The sequence below is a fragment of the Convolutriloba macropyga genome, chromosome 11, assembly GCF_964194025.1.
Source record: "Convolutriloba macropyga chromosome 11, txConMacr16.3, whole genome shotgun sequence".
Taxonomy (NCBI): domain Eukaryota; kingdom Metazoa; phylum Xenacoelomorpha; order Acoela; family Convolutidae; genus Convolutriloba; species Convolutriloba macropyga.
This window is the reverse complement of record NC_134478.1, coordinates 5,055,692-5,074,673: the sequence shown is the minus strand read 5'-3', so window position 1 is coordinate 5,074,673 and position 18,982 is coordinate 5,055,692. Positions and strand designations below refer to the sequence as shown.

General features: G+C 35.2%; 3 protein-coding genes across 7 annotated transcripts in view; 2 read left to right on the top strand and 1 right to left on the bottom strand.

The window, feature by feature from the left end:
• The window catches only part of LOC142349909 (AP-3 complex subunit mu-1-like), a 378,054-nt gene that overhangs the window by 66,260 nt on the left and 292,812 nt on the right, over nt 1-18,982 (top strand). The gene's annotated exons all lie outside the window — the stretch shown is intronic.
• The window catches only part of LOC142349728 (uncharacterized), a 236,666-nt gene that overhangs the window by 21,026 nt on the left and 196,658 nt on the right, over nt 1-18,982 (bottom strand). Inside the window, exon 3 of the mRNA XM_075401470.1 lies at nt 122-216. Within this exon, the coding sequence (XP_075257585.1) occupies nt 122-216 (95 nt within the window). The remainder of the gene's footprint in view (nt 1-121; nt 217-18,982) is intronic.
• LOC142349727 (UDP-galactose translocator-like) lies at nt 161-14,122 on the top strand. Of its 4 annotated transcripts, none has more exons than XM_075401467.1 (2): nt 161-357; nt 12,915-14,122. In XM_075401467.1, exon 2 carries the CDS (start codon nt 12,928-12,930, stop codon nt 13,972-13,974), a length of 1,047 nt encoding a protein of 348 aa, XP_075257582.1. In that variant the 5' UTR covers nt 161-357; nt 12,915-12,927; the 3' UTR covers nt 13,975-14,122. The 4 variants fall into 4 exon arrangements, with proteins under 4 accessions (XP_075257582.1, XP_075257581.1, XP_075257584.1 ...); XM_075401466.1 differs by lacking the exon at nt 161-357 and adding an exon at nt 6,334-7,058; XM_075401469.1 differs by lacking the exon at nt 161-357 and adding an exon at nt 7,225-7,576.

Genomic DNA, 18,982 nt, shown 5'->3' with positions numbered 1-18,982 from the left:
AATTGGTGATAATACAATGTCTTTGTCGCCAAATTCCACAAATTAGAGAAAAATTATTTGAAGGTCGGGGTGCCGGCTCGTAATGTAGAATGAATAGAAAAAAAGGTGGACAAATACTAACGACTATATTTTTGTAGGCAACGGAGAGCAAATTCCTCTCGTCCACCGTGAGACAGACCTTCATCTCTGCTATCTTCTTGATCTGGTCTCTCATATCTACAACACAGCAAAACGTCACAATTTACATCACAAAAACATAATTTATTTTGTCACGAAGAATGATTACCCGAACACAACTCTATAATTTTAAATAGCAGCAAAGTTCTGCTGTTAAATTTTATGCCTGCATTGCAACGGGTTAGTTCCTGATATCCTTAGAGCTAATTTTAAACAATTCTGATTAAAAGTAACGTAGCAGAATATTGACGCTGGCGTTTTCAGCAATGAATTGGCTCTAATTAGAGTACAATTCAATTGTGTCTGAGGATCAAACCAACCAATTAAAAAAATCACAAACAAGGGAAAAGGCCCAATAATAGAGGCCAAAGCTAAATTGAAAACCCACGATAAAACTGGTTCGGGTCAATTAATCAGGTAAGAACCAATCGCTATATACAATCTTGAAAAAGGAAGTGAAAAAAACTATGAACTCAATAATTAATTGTCCATTTCAAAAGCTTTAAATGGCTATAACTTTCGTGTTAAATCCATTTTACAACATTTAAACGTTTCCCGGATGACAGTAACTGCCGCTCAATAATTGCTAGTTCCGAGACACAAAACCGAAAACAAAATCCTAATTGTGACTTCACAATAACGTGCAACAGATATAGCAAAACCTTCCGCACAAAATAAAAGCAAAGTTATGTTTGTAAGACGGAGTAAATAAAACCCTCATCTTCAATATCAGGTACATATATATTCAGCAAAACCATTCAACTAAAAGAGCAAAGAAAAATTTCCATTTAAAAATTTGCAGCGACTTTAACTGCTTAGTATAATTTCGCCAGGCACCCTAAAACGATCAACAGCGTAAACATAACCAACTACGGTCGGTCGAATTGCTCTCAAACGACAAGCCAAGGGTGGGGGGGGGGGGGCAACTGTGTCTTAACAGCCACTGAACAAATTGAAATTTAACTTTACTTTAAATTTTACGGAAGTCCAATGAGCATTGCAACGCATAATATCTCAAAAATTATACATAAAAAACAAATGACTAATGTCAGGCGAACGCTTTTTAAATGACGAGCAAGCAGTTGCCTTGGGTAGTTGCTAGCTGGAGCTTAGGGATACATCAGGGCGTGCATTAAAGTGGGTCTGGGGGTTTCTCAAGCGTTGTGTGTGAGGTGGTTTGGGAGGGTTGGACGGGAGGGGTTGACTGAGGGAGCGGGGGAACCATAAGAATAACCCTTTACAAAATTTTTTTTCTCATCAAAAAAGTTTCAGTGAATCGCACATTTAGAAATTAGTGAGGCGTAAGGCTCTACAAGAGCTGCTCAAGTCACTTAATGCGCTTCGGGATTAACCTGTTTATCCCGCTTAAGAGGACTGAAAACTAAAAGCGTTAGTGTTGGGAGCGATTAAACAAGTTGAGTAAAATAAATAAAAGTATGCATTTCAAGAAAAAAGGAAGATGCGTTTACTGAAAACAAGACAAACAGAATTTTTTCAACATTTTTTTTTTCATTTCAGTTGATCTCAAATAGCCTTAAAACTATTCTTCTTTCATATAGTAGCATCAATCTCAGATAGCAAAAGTTTCACGAAAAATAGTACAAACAATAATAGAAAACAGAGGTTCAATATTTATTCGAACAGCAATTTTTCGGAAAACAAGAACTCACTTTACAGTTCAGACGCTCACTTTACAGTTGATTCAAACAGTTGACCTTTAAATGCTCTTTTTTTGAATACACAAAATCGTTTCGTGCACATTGAATTGAACAAATTCTCTCAGTTTCCTTTACATAAAACATTTCTTGTGAAGATTAAAGCAATGAATATAGATAGCAGCTGTCAAGTTCCCAACCTGCTAACTCTTGATGAATGGAAACAGCTAAATAAAGATACTTCCTACAAACTTTATGTTGATTTGTCTAATAAATTACATCGAAAAGATTTATTTATTGAACAAGTGTTAACGGGACTCAAAACGAAAATTGATGCTCATCCCTGCCTTGGAGGAGAACAAGGCAACAACTCTGAGAAACAGTCAGCATCATCCCCCAATGGTTTTGGTTTGTTCCAGGAACAGGTCAGAGATTTCAAACAAAAATGATTTCACGACTTTGCAGGAGAATTGTGTTTTGGGTAGTAGCATAATAGCAAAGCTGTATGATGATGCAAGTATTCCACTGGACGTTGCAATTCATGCATACCGGGGTTCCACGACGCTTGAAAAATTAAAAGTTGTTGACAAGTATGAATCAAAAAAACTAAAAACCCTAATTTTGCAGGATGGGACTAATAGCGTTTCAAAATCTTCCAAAAATGGTAAAGATTTGTTTGCGGACTATCAAAAACTGGTTGATAAATGCATGGAAAAATTTACTCCCGATTCAATGGTGCTGTGTGAAATTCCTCCTTTTAGGGAGATACCTATAAACAGTGATAAAAATGAAAAAATTGCAGTCTTTAATGATTTGCTAAATAATACTTATGGGAATGTTGATAATGCAATTGTAGTGCTTAAGCTAAATGATATTATTCGAAGTGTTTCAACATACAATCCACGCATCACACATTTCAACCAATTGTACCATGACAATGTGCATTTAAATTATAAGTTGGGAATACCATTCCTGAAAAACATACTGCTGGGATACCTATTAAAAACCTCAAATGGGGTTATTGACTTTAGTAAAGTAACATCTAACGCTTCTTATAAAATGCAAAATAAATTCTCTAATTATCAGCAACGCTACTTTTCACAGCCTCCAAACAACAACCTATCATTTAATCGCTATCATCCATATTAACTGTTGTCAAACCTTGACTTTTAGATGAAATAAATGGAAACATTTTGATAGTTTGTTTGATTCATTAGGCACGAGCGGTTTGACATCAATAACTGAGTATAATGTTGAAAGCTGTAATTCTGATAAATTTATGTTATTATTTTTTGACGAGGCAAACAGTGGTTTTAAACTTTCCCACGCCACTGAGCCTCACTTACAATTCTAAATTAAAAAAACTTGATTTGTGTTTGATAAAAGTTGACCTGCTGAAAGTTTTCGGCTTTGTATGTTTTTTCTCATCTGGGCTCTTTTTCCTTCTATATGTTCACATACTTATGTTAATTCACGGGGATGTTGAAAGAAACCCAGGGCCTTTGGAAACCTTAAATAGTATACACACAAAATGTAAAAAATGGCCCATGCAGCTGAAAATTGTGCATGCTAACTGTCAAAGTATCCAGAAAAAACAGCTACAGTTGAAGAGTTTACTCAATGACATCGGTCCAAATTGTATTTACGGTTTAACAGAAACCTGGTTGACCAGTATTGATAGTAATAGTTTTTATAACCCTAATCCCTATCAGTTTGATATCCACAGATGTGATCGACAGGATAAAAAAGGAGGAGGATTGTTATTATTAGTACCCAAATTTTGCAATTCGAAAATCAGGAAAGACCTTAACAACATGTCCAAAATTTTTGAAAGTTTATGGGTTGAATGCAAATTATCCTCTCACAAAAGTATCTTGATTAATATTTCTTACAATCCAAATAAACAATTTTGTTCACAGTTTTTGGATGAATTGGCTTTATGCATCGATAAGGCTTCCACTGAAAATAAATCAATATGCCTAATAGGAGATTACAACATTAATTACTTGAACAACAAAGAAAAACAGAAACTGGATACAATTATTCTACCTTACGACTTGCACTTGATGAATTCAAGAACTGCAACCAGGCACCAGAACGGTAGCTGCAGTTTATTAGATTATATCATAACTGATAATGGGCTGAGAGGGAAATACTATTATGTATTCGACTCTCCTATCAAAAGCGATCATCTTGCACAAATTCTATTCACTGATTTCACGCTGACTCAAAAACAAAAACCACTCAGGAAACTGATATTTGATAAGCGTAATTATGATCCCCACAAATTCAGAAATTCTTTAAATTACATTAACTGGAGCCTCATCTATGAATCTAATGATATCGAAGAAATGTTCTCACGTTTTGAAAGTCTGATTGCAAATGTAATCAGATTACATGCACCAATCAGAAAAATTTTTATACGGAACAACAAACCTAATTTTTCACTTGCAGATAAGTTTGTCTCAAACGCAACAAAATGCCTCAATAAAAAGAGGAACGAATTTCTACTATCAGAAAATTTTGATAATTTCCTAAAACTAAAAGATCTGACGAGTAAAGAGTATCTGAAAGATTATGAACGCTTCCAAACACAATTGATTGAGTCTGCTAACAGCTCCAGGAAACAATGGAATCTGATCAACGAAGTCAGAAATAAATCTAGAACAGGAACTAAAATTCTCTCTTTGAAAAACTGCTTTGAGGATGTAATAACCGACAGCAAAAAAATAGCGAATTTGCTTAACTATAAATTTAGTAAACTTGGTGAATTTCTTTTAAATAAACCAACCATTAAACAAAACTTTCAGCAGATCAACCCTAATTTGTTCTCGTTTCGTTTCTTTACCACATTTGAGTGTCGTAAAGCTCTCAACAACCTCAATAAAAACAAACCATTGGGTCCTTCAACTATTCCGGCTTGGGCATTAAAAGATGGTGCTCATATTTTAGCAGAGCCGTTATGTTTTCTCTTCAACGGATTTCTTAAACAAAACAAATTTCCTTCTCTACTGAAATTGGCAAATATTACACCTATCCACAAAAAAGGAGACACTGAAAACCCGCTGAATTATAGGCCTATTTCTATAACGCCTGCTTTGTCAAAAGTTCTTGAGATTTTAATCAAAGATCAAATAGAGGAACACCTATCAAAATACAACCTCCTATCCAAAACACAGTTTGGATTCAGGAAAAAATTTTCAACAATTGATGCTCTTGTATATCTGACAGAAACTGTAAGACAGAAACTTGATGAAAAAAAAGTGGTCACTGCGGCGTTTTTAGATTTGTCAAAAGCTTTTGATTCAATCGACCACTCAGTTTTACTAGAAAAACTTAAACACCTTGGTTTCTCTTCTTCGGCTATCCTTTTCATTAAGAGTTACCTCACTAACCGACATCAAAGAGTAGTGATACCAGAAGCTGAATCTGACTGGCTGGAGGTTAGGCAAGGAGTTCCACAAGGCACAGTTTTAGGACCACTCCTATTCAACCTATATGTAAATGATCTACCAAATTTCATCAACTGCAGTTTAATCCAATACGCTGATGATGCAGTTGTTTATACTTTCGGCAAAAAAATTACTGATTGCAAGCTGCATTTAGAGAAATCAATTTCTTCGCTTGTTGACTATTTTTCATACCAATCTTTAAAACTGAATTCAGAAAAAACTGAGTTCATTGTCTTTGGCACTTCTTCCGCAGCAGAGTCTATTAAAGTTGACAACCATATAATAAAAGAAGTTGAGAATGTGAAATATCTCGGAGTAATTTTGGACAAAAAATTGATGTACCAACAACAAGTTAAACAAATACTCAGCAAGATGGCGCAAGGAATAAAAACACTTTACGTCCTGAGAAACGTAGTACCATACCATTTGCGCAAAATCCTACTGAATTCTCTTGTTATTAGTCATCTCCAGTACTCAGCTGTTTTGCTTTCGTCAATTTCAAAAAATCTTCTGACAACCTTAGAAAAGCAACTCAATTGGGCAGTTAAAGCTTGTTATGTTCAACGATTTAACAGTTCATCACTTAGTATCAAACTAGATAACTATATACTGCCAATTAAACAACTACTTGAATACAGAACAGCAATGTATGTCAATCAACTCTTGACATTTAAGAAGCCTGCCTTCCGAAGAATAACAGGACTTAGCTTGCCAACCTATAAGTTCTACAGACATTCAAGGACGAAAACTATTTTTCTTGAAGAGAGGTCAAAAACATCATGGTTGGACAAAAGTATTATCCGAAAAGGCTTATCAATTAATAATTGTCTTGAAAAATACTTAAAAGGGAATGAATCAAACAGGCGGGTTAAAAAAGTCTTCAAGAACTACTTTTTCCAACAATTTCAGAAGGACCCAATGGGAAACATTGTCGGCAATGTTTCTTGGAAAGCTTTTAAATTTAAATAACGCTTCATTTTTGAGTTTGTATAATTTGTTTCTTCTACCTGGAGAAGAAAATCTTTTACCTGTTATTTATTACTTATGTTATATCTTTACGCTGCCATTTGTGTTATGTTTAGGCTCCTTGACCTATTTATACTCATTTGGAAATTCAGTGTTTTTTTTTTTAACTACAGCCTGATTTTAAGTATCTTACACAAATGAGCTGTATGTTTTGACTGAAAAAGTACAGAAAAGATTTTATTACTACAAACTATCTTGGTTCTCCTCGACCATTAATGTAGTCAATTTCTTCACCGCTTAAGTCAGTTATATTTTCAAAACTATGCATATAGATTTTGAAAAACAACGAAAATCATCATTGAAGCAAGAACAAACTCGATAATTTTAAAACATATACTTTAACTACACTACACGTGGCTTACTTCTTGGTTTCAACCTGTGTACTACGAGAAAAACTCAAACTCGAACATCATAACTTATAATTTGTTTTTAAATCGACTAAATCTTTTAAATTTGCTAACATACAAATCTGACAATAATAATAACATGAGCGCAGCCTAATTCAAACACCATTCAACATTTCACTCCATTATTACGAAATTTCACCATATCTGAAATAATTTAACATCACAGAGCGTAAAACTATGAGTAGTTAACTCACGATCACAGCTTCCCACCACAATATGTGACACTACTATGCAAATATCAACCATCATAGACGATTCATTTATTTTTTAAAACTAGATCACGCTATGCAATTGCTTTCCTTCATTGCACGCACGCCTTCTGTGTTGATCAACATATGCAGGTACGTTAAAAATTAACTTACAATTACTTCCCCAAATTAGTACTTAAAAACGATCAGTTCGGTCAGAAGCCGACTTTGATAAATACCCTAAATACTGTCTAAATTTTACACAAAATCCGTAAAAATTCATTTTCTTAATCTCTATTGCATTTAGTGGGGAAAACAAACTATAAGCCCTAAAAACTGCATTACAAAGCAACGAAATTCAGCAAAAAGCAAATAGTTATATGGGAGCTCTCTCGTTCAGTGTCATTGTTTTTCACGTCAGAAAAACGGGAGGGAGCGAAAAGATTAGATTTATATTGCAAACACTAAACTAATAAAAAGCATAATAGGTCTACACTTGGAGCAGATTATACTGTATTTGCAATTCAATAACAAGTATAGGTCACTGTACTTTAAAAATCAACTACAGCATTCATAAATCAACGCATTTCCAAAAAACGTGGCGTGCTTTGTTACTTTTTGGGGAGAATTTATTCGCAACTGATTCAATATCTGGTTGCCCCATTAGTTAGGTATGCTTCCATATATTGTAATAACGTTTCGTGGAAAACTAGATCAGTTGTTTCGATCATGAAACACACTTTCTATTTGATCACAAGTTTGCTCAGTTGAAAGCTGAGAAAAGTTAATTAAAAAAGAGAGGAAATTTGCTAGCATTATTTATACGTCCAATAGCCCAAAAAAATATATTGAACCAAACTGTGAATTATTGCGATAATGGGTATTCCACAATATTATACCAACCTTTGATTACCTTGTTTATTAATAAACCTTTGACTTGCTCAGGATCAATTAATTCAATATGGTTCAGAGCAAATTAGTTCACCCTTATATTTTTCATTCCAATACTATCATAATATTCGGCGTGTTTGAATCCAAAAACAACTAACTCGGTCACTTTCCATTTTGTAAGTATGACTCTTCATATCTTCACCCCTGATCGTCCTCATTGCTTCTTTCAGGCATAAGGAATGCGAAAAAAGTGGTGGTTTGTTACATCAATATATAGGTAACAAGATTGATCTTGCGAGTCTGTGCATAGCACAGAATGGTCCAACATACCTTCTAAGTTGCAAAAAAGGCCATTAATTTCTGTTAGAGAAACCGTTGGGAGTATCCGAAAACAATTTATATGCATTGGAGAAAATTACTCGTACTTTTTGAGCCAAAAAATTCCCTTTTTTCGGGAGAAACAAAAGAAAACTCTTCAGTACAGTCTAGAAAGATAAGTGTAAAACAATTTGAAAGACACAGAGACCGCAAACCATATAAACACAAACCACTCACTTTGCACACACAAGGAAAATCACACAAATACAAATCCAACGAAAAACATTAAAAAATGTTTCCTTTTGGCAAATGATTTAACTCAAGATTCGTCGTTTAATTAGCTCTTCTTCGTTTTTTCTAAATACACAGACGTAGACTGGAAAAAATTGTACCGGTAACTGTAATTTTGGCACTTAACACTGAAACGAAACTTTTTGAAGTTTATCGAAAAATTTATTTTGTAATGAATTTTTGATGTCTAATGAGCATAATGAAAATATTTATTTTTAAAAATCTCTCGGAGATGTGTTACAGTGAAAAAATTGAATTTGTACTTAATTTTCCCAACTGGTGATCAAAAAACCCTCCAACTCTGAAATTCTTCTGAGCTGCATTCTAGTAGAGGAGGTTAGTTCAAATTACCTGCTCTGACATTAAGAATACAAATGAAGATAAGAGAAGATTTCCATCTTTACTTTTAAATAATGAAATTGGTTGATTTGATTTTCATTCCATGGAACTGGTATTTTTATCTGCGGTTTTGAAAATACAAAAAAGTTAGTTCTGATGACATTAAAAATAATTCTTTGCAACAACTCGCGAATTGAGAAAAGAATTCATTTTTCTGTTTTTAACTTTAAATTTTCAACGTTGATTTTTTGGCTATTTTGAGAGCTCTATATTGCCTGAAATCTCCTCAAAAATTTGCTCCATACAGAGAAACATGGGTTGTTGAAATAGTTTTTAATCATCATAAAAATCAACTTTCTTAAAACTCCCTAAGACTCCCTTCAACATAACGAATTTTACTACAAATTTCTCCGTTTGTTTTTATCTTAAACGACAACGCGATCAATTAAACCCCTCCTCCGAGCGATGTTTTCTTCCTTTTCGATTTTTCTTTCGAAATTTTAAGGACTCCTCTTTTTCAAATTTCTGATAATTTTTTATATAAATCAAAACTAGATTTCGAGGGCTACAAAATGGGGCTTTCGAGGGCTACAAAATGGTGCTATAAAAAAGCCAGCCTCGCATAAATATTCCCCCATTTTGTAAAAATAAAAGAACAACAAAAAAAACTCGGAATATTGCATGTACAAAAATGAAAACACAAGCCAAGCCGTTAAATTTCTGCTGAAATTGTACGTGGATAGTCAAAAATCTCGGTTCAAAAAAGTTTCTAACCCGATTTTCAGGCCAATATCTTTATTTACAGTAAACTCTTCCCACAGCTCATGACCCATGACTTAATCTCCAAATCGCCACACCAAGTAACGACTGAATACCGCTTGCAAACAATAACCACATTTCTAATTTCTAAATTTCAACAATTTTCCTTCTGAATCACAAGAGATTAGACCTACAAAAACAATTTTTTTCAAAACGAGGAAAGAGTTGCAGCTGCAAAAACTGTATGGGTTGCTTAAAACATGCAAATTGCCTCATTGCAGCGCTGAAATTCAGAAAAATAAAAATAAGGAAATTATGCGACAATTTTGTTGAACTGTTTTGTGGGAAAATGTCGCGGCGTCTTTTAAGAAGAAGGCAGCTCAAACAAATTCTCTCTTGAGTTTGATTTCAATAATTGCAGATAGTAGCGGAATCTTAAAGGGCGTGTATCAAAATCCCAAATATTGACCACAAAAAACTGATAAATCAATTTGCAGATTAAAATTTTTCAAACTAAAAAATTATCTGTGAGCATATAGCAACCCCCTAAAATGCAGTTAAAAACCTATATTTCAAACTCCATATTCCAGAATATATAAAAGCCACTATTAAAAATGTTTCTCTATCCTGCATATGGTTTTGAGCTTCTCTTAAAACAACAAATAGCTGAAAGTTTTCACTTAAGCTCGTTAATTCTTCAACACTATCAACAAAACAGAAACGATATTTCCCTTCTTTACCTGGAACTTCAGTAACAAAACATCAAGCTCTTTATATGGCCATCATGTTCAAATTGAAAGCTACAAAAACAAATCCAAAAGTTAAAATCAAAAGCTTCTATAATCAGTCAAGGACGAATTCCAAGAAGGGAATTGATCTCGCAACCTTAACATCAACGTAATATCAAAACAGCAAGCAACATTTTAGTTACAAAAAACATAGACATAGACATATCAGAAAGCTAAAAGCAACTTATCGACGATTGACCCTCTTCCAATAATGAATGGAAAAAACTTTCTATGATTTGGAACCGAGTATATTTTAGCAACGTCAAGATACAAATTACATGAGCCATTAAGACAGCTCAAAACTGAAAAGTAACAAAAACAGCGATGATAAAACGACCAATGATCGAGCTAACTAGAAATCATTGAAAAACCATTTCAAGTAAAATAAACAAAAAATTGCAATAAAAAAGGATAAAAAACTCAATATAAATTTCTAGCCGCAATCTCTTCTCCGTTAATTTTCTCTCTTCCGGAGTTAAGGTCTCGTGAAAGAAGAGGAATGTCCCAAAATCAAATTCCCCAAATTATTTGGATCTGAATTTAGCACTACATAGAGTGAACCCAGTTAAGAAGCAACGCATTAAAAAAGGATAACTTTTTTAATGGTAAAATAACGTACAACAATTGGTAAAATAACGTGTCTTTTACTAAGACGTCTGATTCAAAATTTCTTGATCTTACACTAAATCCTTCGTTATTAAAATAAATAAGAAATATCGAGGTGCATAACCTATGTATATACTATGTATCATATTATTATGTACTCGTTTTAGACAATCATTGCTACGCTTGTATCATGCTTGAACCAACCAGTTAGGGCTCTGAGAGCAGTTACCTATCCTTTAAAAAATAAGCATTTCTTATTGCCACTTTGACTAGCCATCTATTAATATAATGGCTCTAAACGCAACTTTTGTATTGAAAAAAAATTATTTAAAAAGTGTAAAACTAGTGTATTTGGAACCGCGAGAAGCTATTACAAAGATCCGTTCAGTTGGCTAACAGTACTTGATTGTTAGTTGTTAAAAATTGTTAGAAGATGAATTCAAACTTTGCTGCTCTCTTAATTTGGTAGATTACCCACATATCGCATAGACTCCCATTATCAAATGTATCAATTATTTAATTGTTTTAACACGAACACAAAATTTTTAATCGTTAAACTTTTGCTATTCCAAAAGTTTCTCCCATTTTTGTCATCGGTAATCTTATACGGAAAACATAAGTGTGGCAGCTTTTGTCGTAAAATAGTTTTTAGTTTATTCATAAAGTATATTCAGTCCCACCTCTTAAGAAGCGCTGCACGATAAAGCAATAGTTTGTTCAGACAGTCAAAGAGATGTAGCACGTGAAGAGATAAATTGAAGCAAAGTTTGATGTTAATTGAGACGGGATTTGACCCTTGCATACAAATCATACAAATTCTTCTTAAGTTAATGACACTAATTTCCTTTTAATCTTATCTTTCAATCTTGTGTGAAGTATCTTCAATCAACGGCGTGTTAAAGCATGCATTGCGACCAATGACTTAGTAATTTAACAGAGAAAAAGTATTGTATTTGTCTCGACAGCATTATTTTGTTCAAACACTATTAATGGTTCTATATCGCAATTTAAAGGGCATCCAACTTCCGGGCATCGTTTATCCGAGAAAAATCAAAGTCGTGATAAATAATCAAACCTGAAATTAAATTACTACTGCTTGTTTGATATCGATTTCCACTAAATTACTCAAACGTAAATCCTTAAATTCTTCGACATTATTTAGCGCAGGTAAGCGCACAGATACATATGCATAAGGTTTGGCGAACCTCCTCTGTTCCCCTAAATCTCCCCCTCCCCACACCCATCTTAGTGGGCATAAAACTTTTGCCTCCTCTATGCACATGTGCTATTTTTTTTAACATAGTATGCTATATAACAAAACAGTTTGTAAGTGGGGGCATGAAAACACGGGAGAGGGGGGGCAGAATAGATCCGGTTTTGCTTAGAGTTACGGGAAGCGGTTGCGTTTAAAACTGGATACTTGATCAACGATAATTGAAAACCAGAATAACAGAAGCTAAAGAAGCGCTTATCTATAATATATTACATTTAACAGATATAATTAACATTATGCTTTTAATAACCTTTTGCTTCAAAAGCTAACAAAAAAATTAAGCATGATTTCAATCTTGCTAAATTTTCAACTTTTTGTGAGACCAAAGTTACCCCCCCCCCCCGCGCCCCCTCACAAACACAATTTTATCGGTTGAACAGGGTAAAATTCCCATTGCACGTTAAGATTTTAAACTATTAAATAACCACATAAAACCTTTACCTTGACAAAATTAAGCCTTTATTGTGTGCATTTATTGAGCTTGTACAGCCGGCTAATAACTAGTTATAGATTAACGCCAAAGTTGAGTTTGGCTAGCTTTGACGTTTTGAAGCAAAACAATTATTTTGCATTCGACGTGTGCGCATTTGAGTGTAAAAACTTAACTTTTAAATACATATATATATAAGAGCAACGAAAATGATACGAAAAAACGATAGAATATTACTCATTCTAAAGCGTTACGTAATATTCTAATTGAATTAATTATTCTCTTGATATGCAAAATTCTTTCATAATTTCTAGATACCACGCAAGAATGAACAGTAAAGACCAGCAGTTGAGAACCAGCAGCACAGACTCGACAACGGTCGTTTTAATCGAGAAAGACAGCGCTCAAAAACAACAACCTATCGATGGCAACATGCAATGGAAACGATATTCCTCCCTGGTTTTTCTGGCACTTCAAAATGCAATACTGGTGCTGGTCGCGAGGTACTCTCGAACAATGCCCGGGGAAAGGTTTTTCTCCACGACTGCAGTTTGCGTGCAAGAAGCTGTTAAACTCCTAGCCAGTGCCTTGATCATAATTTGTTCAGAAGGTGGGATCAGTGGGTTAATTGGGCAAATTAACAAGTACATAATCAAGGCACCTTTGGACACGTTACGAGTTTCAGTTCCTGCGATTCTTTACATGATTCAGAACAATTTATTCTATGTTGCGGTATCGAATCTACCAGCTGCAACCTTTCAAGTTGTATTCCAAACTAAAATCCTCACGACAGCCATGTTCGCAGTGTTAATTTTGCACCAAAAACTATCCCTCACAAAATGGCTCTCACTTTTTATCTTAACAGCAGGAATTGCAGCCGTGCAAATTGAAACAACAGTTTCCAAAGAGCAGAAAGAGCAAAATAGCGAAAACCAAAAACCAATTGTCGGCTTCGTTGCCATTATTATTGCCAGCTTGACCTCTGGTTTCGCCGGAGTTTATTTCGAAAAGATTCTGAAAGAAGCTCAGGTTTCAGTTTGGTTAAGAAATATCCAACTCGCAATCTTCGGTTTTTCTCTAGGAATGGTGGCTGTATATATTACAGATGGCGAGCAGGTTTTAAAGCTGGGATTCTTTTATGGATACAATCGGTGGACTGTGGCCGTCATCCTAAATCAAGCTCTGGGCGGTCTGATCATAGCATGCGTGGTGAAATACGCGGACAATATACTGAAAGGTTTCGCAACTTCAATAGCAATCATAGTTTCCTGTATATTTTCAACATTTTTATTCAACTTCCAAATAACCCCAATTTTCATCACTGGTGCTGCTATGGTTATAGGATCCGTGTGTTTATACAGCGGGTCAAAATAACCATTCATTAAAATCTCTATCAACAACCACGCTCAGAAATCAATCATGTTTATCCTACAACAGATATTTTGGATGCTTTCAATTCTTATAATTCTTTGTTATTATGTATTTTATGTCTTAATACACACTGAAAAAATTTATAAACACAGCTCTATTTACATCAGCTTCAAAAAAGCAACCAAAACGGCTCGCATGATTCTGTGCTCACCACAAAAAGGTTCCCACACTCGAATTTAAAGCTTCCAATTCCTCTTATGATAAATATACTCTAGGAATTTTTGCATACCGAAGAAATTTTTCGTTTATGCAGAACCTGCAAGTTGTAAGTAAATATCCTCAAATTATTTGTTTGGACTGTTACTGTAAGGGCCTTGAAGATTTCGGAAATTTTACCTTAAATATTTTAACAATTTAATGTTTTAAGGCATTTTCCACTTCTTAAACATTTTTTTTGAAACAATGGAAGCCACCTTTCAAACAGAACAGAAAACCAAATCTATATCACAAATAAGGGCAAAATATATTTCCTAAATCAAAAAGCTTTTTTTAGTTATCGAGGCAAAAAGCGTTAGATTAAATCATAACCTGCAAACGTAACATAAACCAACAAACGTCGGACGAATCGCTCTCGAACGACAGACGTGACAATTTAATTTAGAGGGACGTCGCTTAGAAACGTTCTATGAGTGCAAAGAATTTTCCAACAAAATTGACCAGAAAATAGCCGCAATAGCTTTGTAGATCTGCAGTCTCAAAACGAGTAAAAAGGGCTGAGATGTTATATTTTGATTGACAATCTGTAACATAACCGACTAACGTCGGGGCAAATTGCTCTCAAACGACCGGTGAGCGGTTGGCTTTGTCAGTAGCTAGCCACGGTTTAGTGAGGCTCGCTTTAGCTCAATTGAAGGGGCGTGAGATAGCGCAGCGGGGGGGTGCAGTGCAGCGGGGGCTGCAACAGTGGATTGGGGGACTGATGTGGGGGCGGTAGGCGGGGTGTGGGATCAATTTCTAAGAACCGCCCTTCACACAATAAGTATAAGTCTCCAAAACAGTTTCTGTTAATCGCATACTTAAAAACTGTGGGCCGAACGGCTCTAAAAGAACTTCGTGCAAACTGGGCGCTACCTCTTTAACCCGTTTCTGAAGACGAAAGTCAAATGGGTCAGACAAAAAATCGGCCAAGCGAAAAATTGCATAAAAGCGACAAACAAGTTAATATAATTGCTAAAAATTGCTTTTGAGAGCAATTAAAAATTTCCTGTTAATGTGTTTATGATAAAAACATTTCTACTATAACTCAATGTTAATGAGGATCAGAGTTGGTGACATTACACCACATAACAGCAGCTGAAGTGCGGCATCAACAAAAAGAGAGATGTTCTGCATTTATCTTATTTAACACATTATATATATATATATATATATATATATATATATATATATATATATAACATATAGCCTTCCCAGCAGTTTCAATAAAGCCTACCCATAGAGACTAATAAAGCCTAACCATAGAGACTAAAGTGGTAAGAGACCTGCACCGATTCTCAATGCCAAATACCATTGTATGCTAAAGAAGCCCAATTTGAAAAAGTTTTAAAATAATTTCTAACTTCCGACCGTATACTGAGAGCTTCACTTCTTTTCTGTAAACAACAAGTAAACATGCTTCTTGATTACCGGAAATTCAATGATAAATTTTGAACAGATGGTGTACTAAAAGGATAATGGATATCCATAACACAAAACTGACTGTACATTGGCGGATAACAGCCGCGAAGTGATTACAGCCGATCAGACCAACACATAATTCATTTACTAAAAAACAAGATTTTTTTGTTGGGTTCTCTAAGTTGACCACCGATTGATAACTTGCAACCACATATCAGACCGGTTGGTTTCGTCAGTAGCTAACCACGGTTTAGTGAGGCCAGCTTTAGCTTAATTGAAGGGGTGTAAGTGAACGCAGCCAGGGGGGATGCACCTGGGTCTGATGGGGTGGCAACAGTGTGGAGGGGGTAGTCAATCTCTAAGAGCCGCCGTTCACACCATAAGTATAAGTCTCCAAAAGTTTCTGTGATTCGCATATTTGGAGACTAGTGAGCTGAAAGGCTCTTAGAGCACTTATTGCCCACTGGGCGCTACCTGATTAAGCCGTTTTTGAGGAAGAAAATTCAAATGGGTCAGACGAAAAATCGGTCAGGCGAAAAATCGCATTAAAAAGACCAACAGGACTAATATAATTGCTACAAACTTTGTTCGAGAGCAATCAATACCTTATTGCTGCGTCTTAAAGAGAAAAACATGAAGGCGGCCGAATGAAAACATAAACCGACAAATGCCGGAAGACTTGCTCTTGAACGACAGGCGAGGAAATTAAATTCATGGTTTTTCGTATAGATCAATTTTTCTTTATGGATGCAAAAAACCTCGACCCCACCGGGATTCGAACCACTGACCTCCCGAACCATGGCCAACCGCACTACCCACTGCGTCACTTACTTTACCTATGCTGCAAACGATTTTATATTAGCAACAAGCTTTACTTCGGTGCACTAGAGATCACTCAAAAATGATGAAGGAAAGCGTGAAAAAGTCACTTGAGAAGTCAAAGAATGTTCTAGAAGAAAAGCGCAAAATAGTCAAAGGAAAAATTTGCATAAAAAAGACACACGTTTACAATAATTGCTATGAACTGCGTTCAAGAGCAATTAAAAACCTTCATCTTCAATCTGCAATAACCAAAAAGGAGTCAGATACGCTCCAGAAGTACAATTGCTGGATCTATTCTGTTTCGCCCCCACCAATGTTTTTTATGACCCCCAGTTACAAATTATATGATGTTATATAGCACGTTACTATGTAAGAAAATAGCACGTACGCCTGGGGGTTATAAAAAGTTTGTGCGTACTAAGCTGGGGGGCAAACAGAATAGATCCCAATTGCTTGTCAATATATAAAAGAACAAGTTTGGTTGCATTAATTAGAGGTTAAAAACAATTTTTAAAAACCCGCACGTGAACAATTTATGCTCGCTAAGAAAATTTACGCCGACTTCTCTCGCTATCTTTCACTCTTCACTCGGCATTGTATGAACAAGAACCACAACGATTGTTATCACATGAGACATTAACTTTTGCAACCTGTTTCACAAACACATATAGAACAATCACCAACACAAACAAAATCAAAATAACACCTCTTGGAGCAGTAAAAAAGAAAGGCAACTATTACTTTCTACCGAGTTGTAAAAACGACAGCGCCCTATAGCAACTGAAATTTGTTGAATTGTGGAAAATAATACAAATGAAGATGTTATCGTTTTGCTATTGTTTTCCCAACTAATAAAAAGCTGCTGCGTTCAATAACAAAGATTTTTATTAATGAAGTTCTGTCTTTTTCAACAAGCAAATCAAGTTTGACTCAATACTGTCAATTCTCAAGTTCTCCAAGATTGAATTTAAATTTCATTTTGTCGAAATGTTCTTTTTGACTTATATCAACAGTAGAAATTTGTTGCCAGAAGAATTCTTTGAATAAATTAACGCAAGAGGAGCGATCAAAATCTGCGTAGGTAGACATGGCCACAACACTCAAAAACAGCTGTGCGTAAACAGTTTAATTGATGACCTTAACTTTACTATTTCTAAAGATTCTACTTCTTTATTCAAAAGTAGTCTTTTCAATTGCTTAGATTTTTTTCTAGCTGTGTAGTTTTAATTAGCATTCTTTGCAAAAATGAGGGATCTTTTCAACAATTGCCCCCCCTTTGCAAGGGGGGCTATTCTTGAAATGAAATTAAGCGAGCCATTCATCAATCAATCAGAGACGACTAATAACTTTCCACGCATGCACATACTATGTTAAATTGAATAGAATAAAACACGCCATGGTATGGAAACTAGCCGAGCCGGAATACAAAGCAAAAAGAATTTCCGACTGGCGGGTCAGTGGGCACGCTTCGCCGCGATAACCGACCTGCGATTTCCGGATTACATCCCACAGTGCATGAGAGGCATGGCCATGAACAGCGGTCCGCAATTGCGCTTAAACTATTATTCGGCTATCTAAACTGTGGGCCAAGTAATATCGTGGTAAAGTATAGCACAGAAGAGGTGGCGATTCTCTACTAGGTACCAAAAGGGGGGGGGCAATTGTTGAAAAGATCCAAAATGAGCCCCTTTAAGCGCTGTTTTGCTATTCACAGAGTAATCATTACACCAATGATTACTTGAAATATCAATGACTAATGATTGGGAGACGTAACGTTGAAGTGAGTCCAAGCAATTGTTTTAACGGACCTGCTCCATTTTTTAAACGCTCAGAAACAGTAAAAAATGGAGATAACGGATTCAAAATTATGATCCCCATTTTTTTAATATAAACATACTCGTCAGAGTGTCGAAATCACCTCAAAATAAAATTAAGTGCTGTAGAATATAGCTAGCAACATGCAAGTAACGGAATAGGTCGAATTGTCGATGTCATCCACGAAAAACAGCATTCATTACTCAGCTGTCCTTTATTGACCTTGAAAGAACTCAAAGTAATCGTAAATGACCTTTAGAAGTAATTCAGAGAGTGAGGTAATTCATTGATTATCGAAAATTAATTCCTTATTTCAGCTCAAAACTCACAGCTAATGCTAAAGAGCGTAAAAGAGGGCGCATTCACACGAAAGCAACCAAAGAGTGACGGCATACACATATGAACGAATCCACGATAATGAAATAAGCCTAGAGAAATCAAAAAAGATTTCATCCAAAATGTCGATAAGCGGCCAAAAAATTAAAGCGAAACAAATTTTATTAAAAAAAACCTAGCCGGAAGAATTCCGGAAACGACTCAAAGTAGAAATTTGACCAAATTAACGGACATAATGAACCACATACTTATTTAAATTAATCATGTTAAAACAATATCAGGAAAACTAACAAGGGAAAAGTATCTGAAAACAAAAACTGATTAAGCATTTGATAAATGTTTCCTTACAAGATGATACTCC

Bases quoted from the DNA above. Each gene is read 5' to 3' on its own strand.
- LOC142349727 (XM_075401466.1), top strand. From the start codon at position 7,003: ATGCAATTGCTTTCCTTCATTGCACGCACGCCTTCTGTGTTGATCAAC. The intron at 7,059-12,914 runs GTACGTTAAAAA...CATAATTTCTAG, and splicing joins GTGTTGATCAACATATGCAG to ATACCACGCAAGAATGAACA.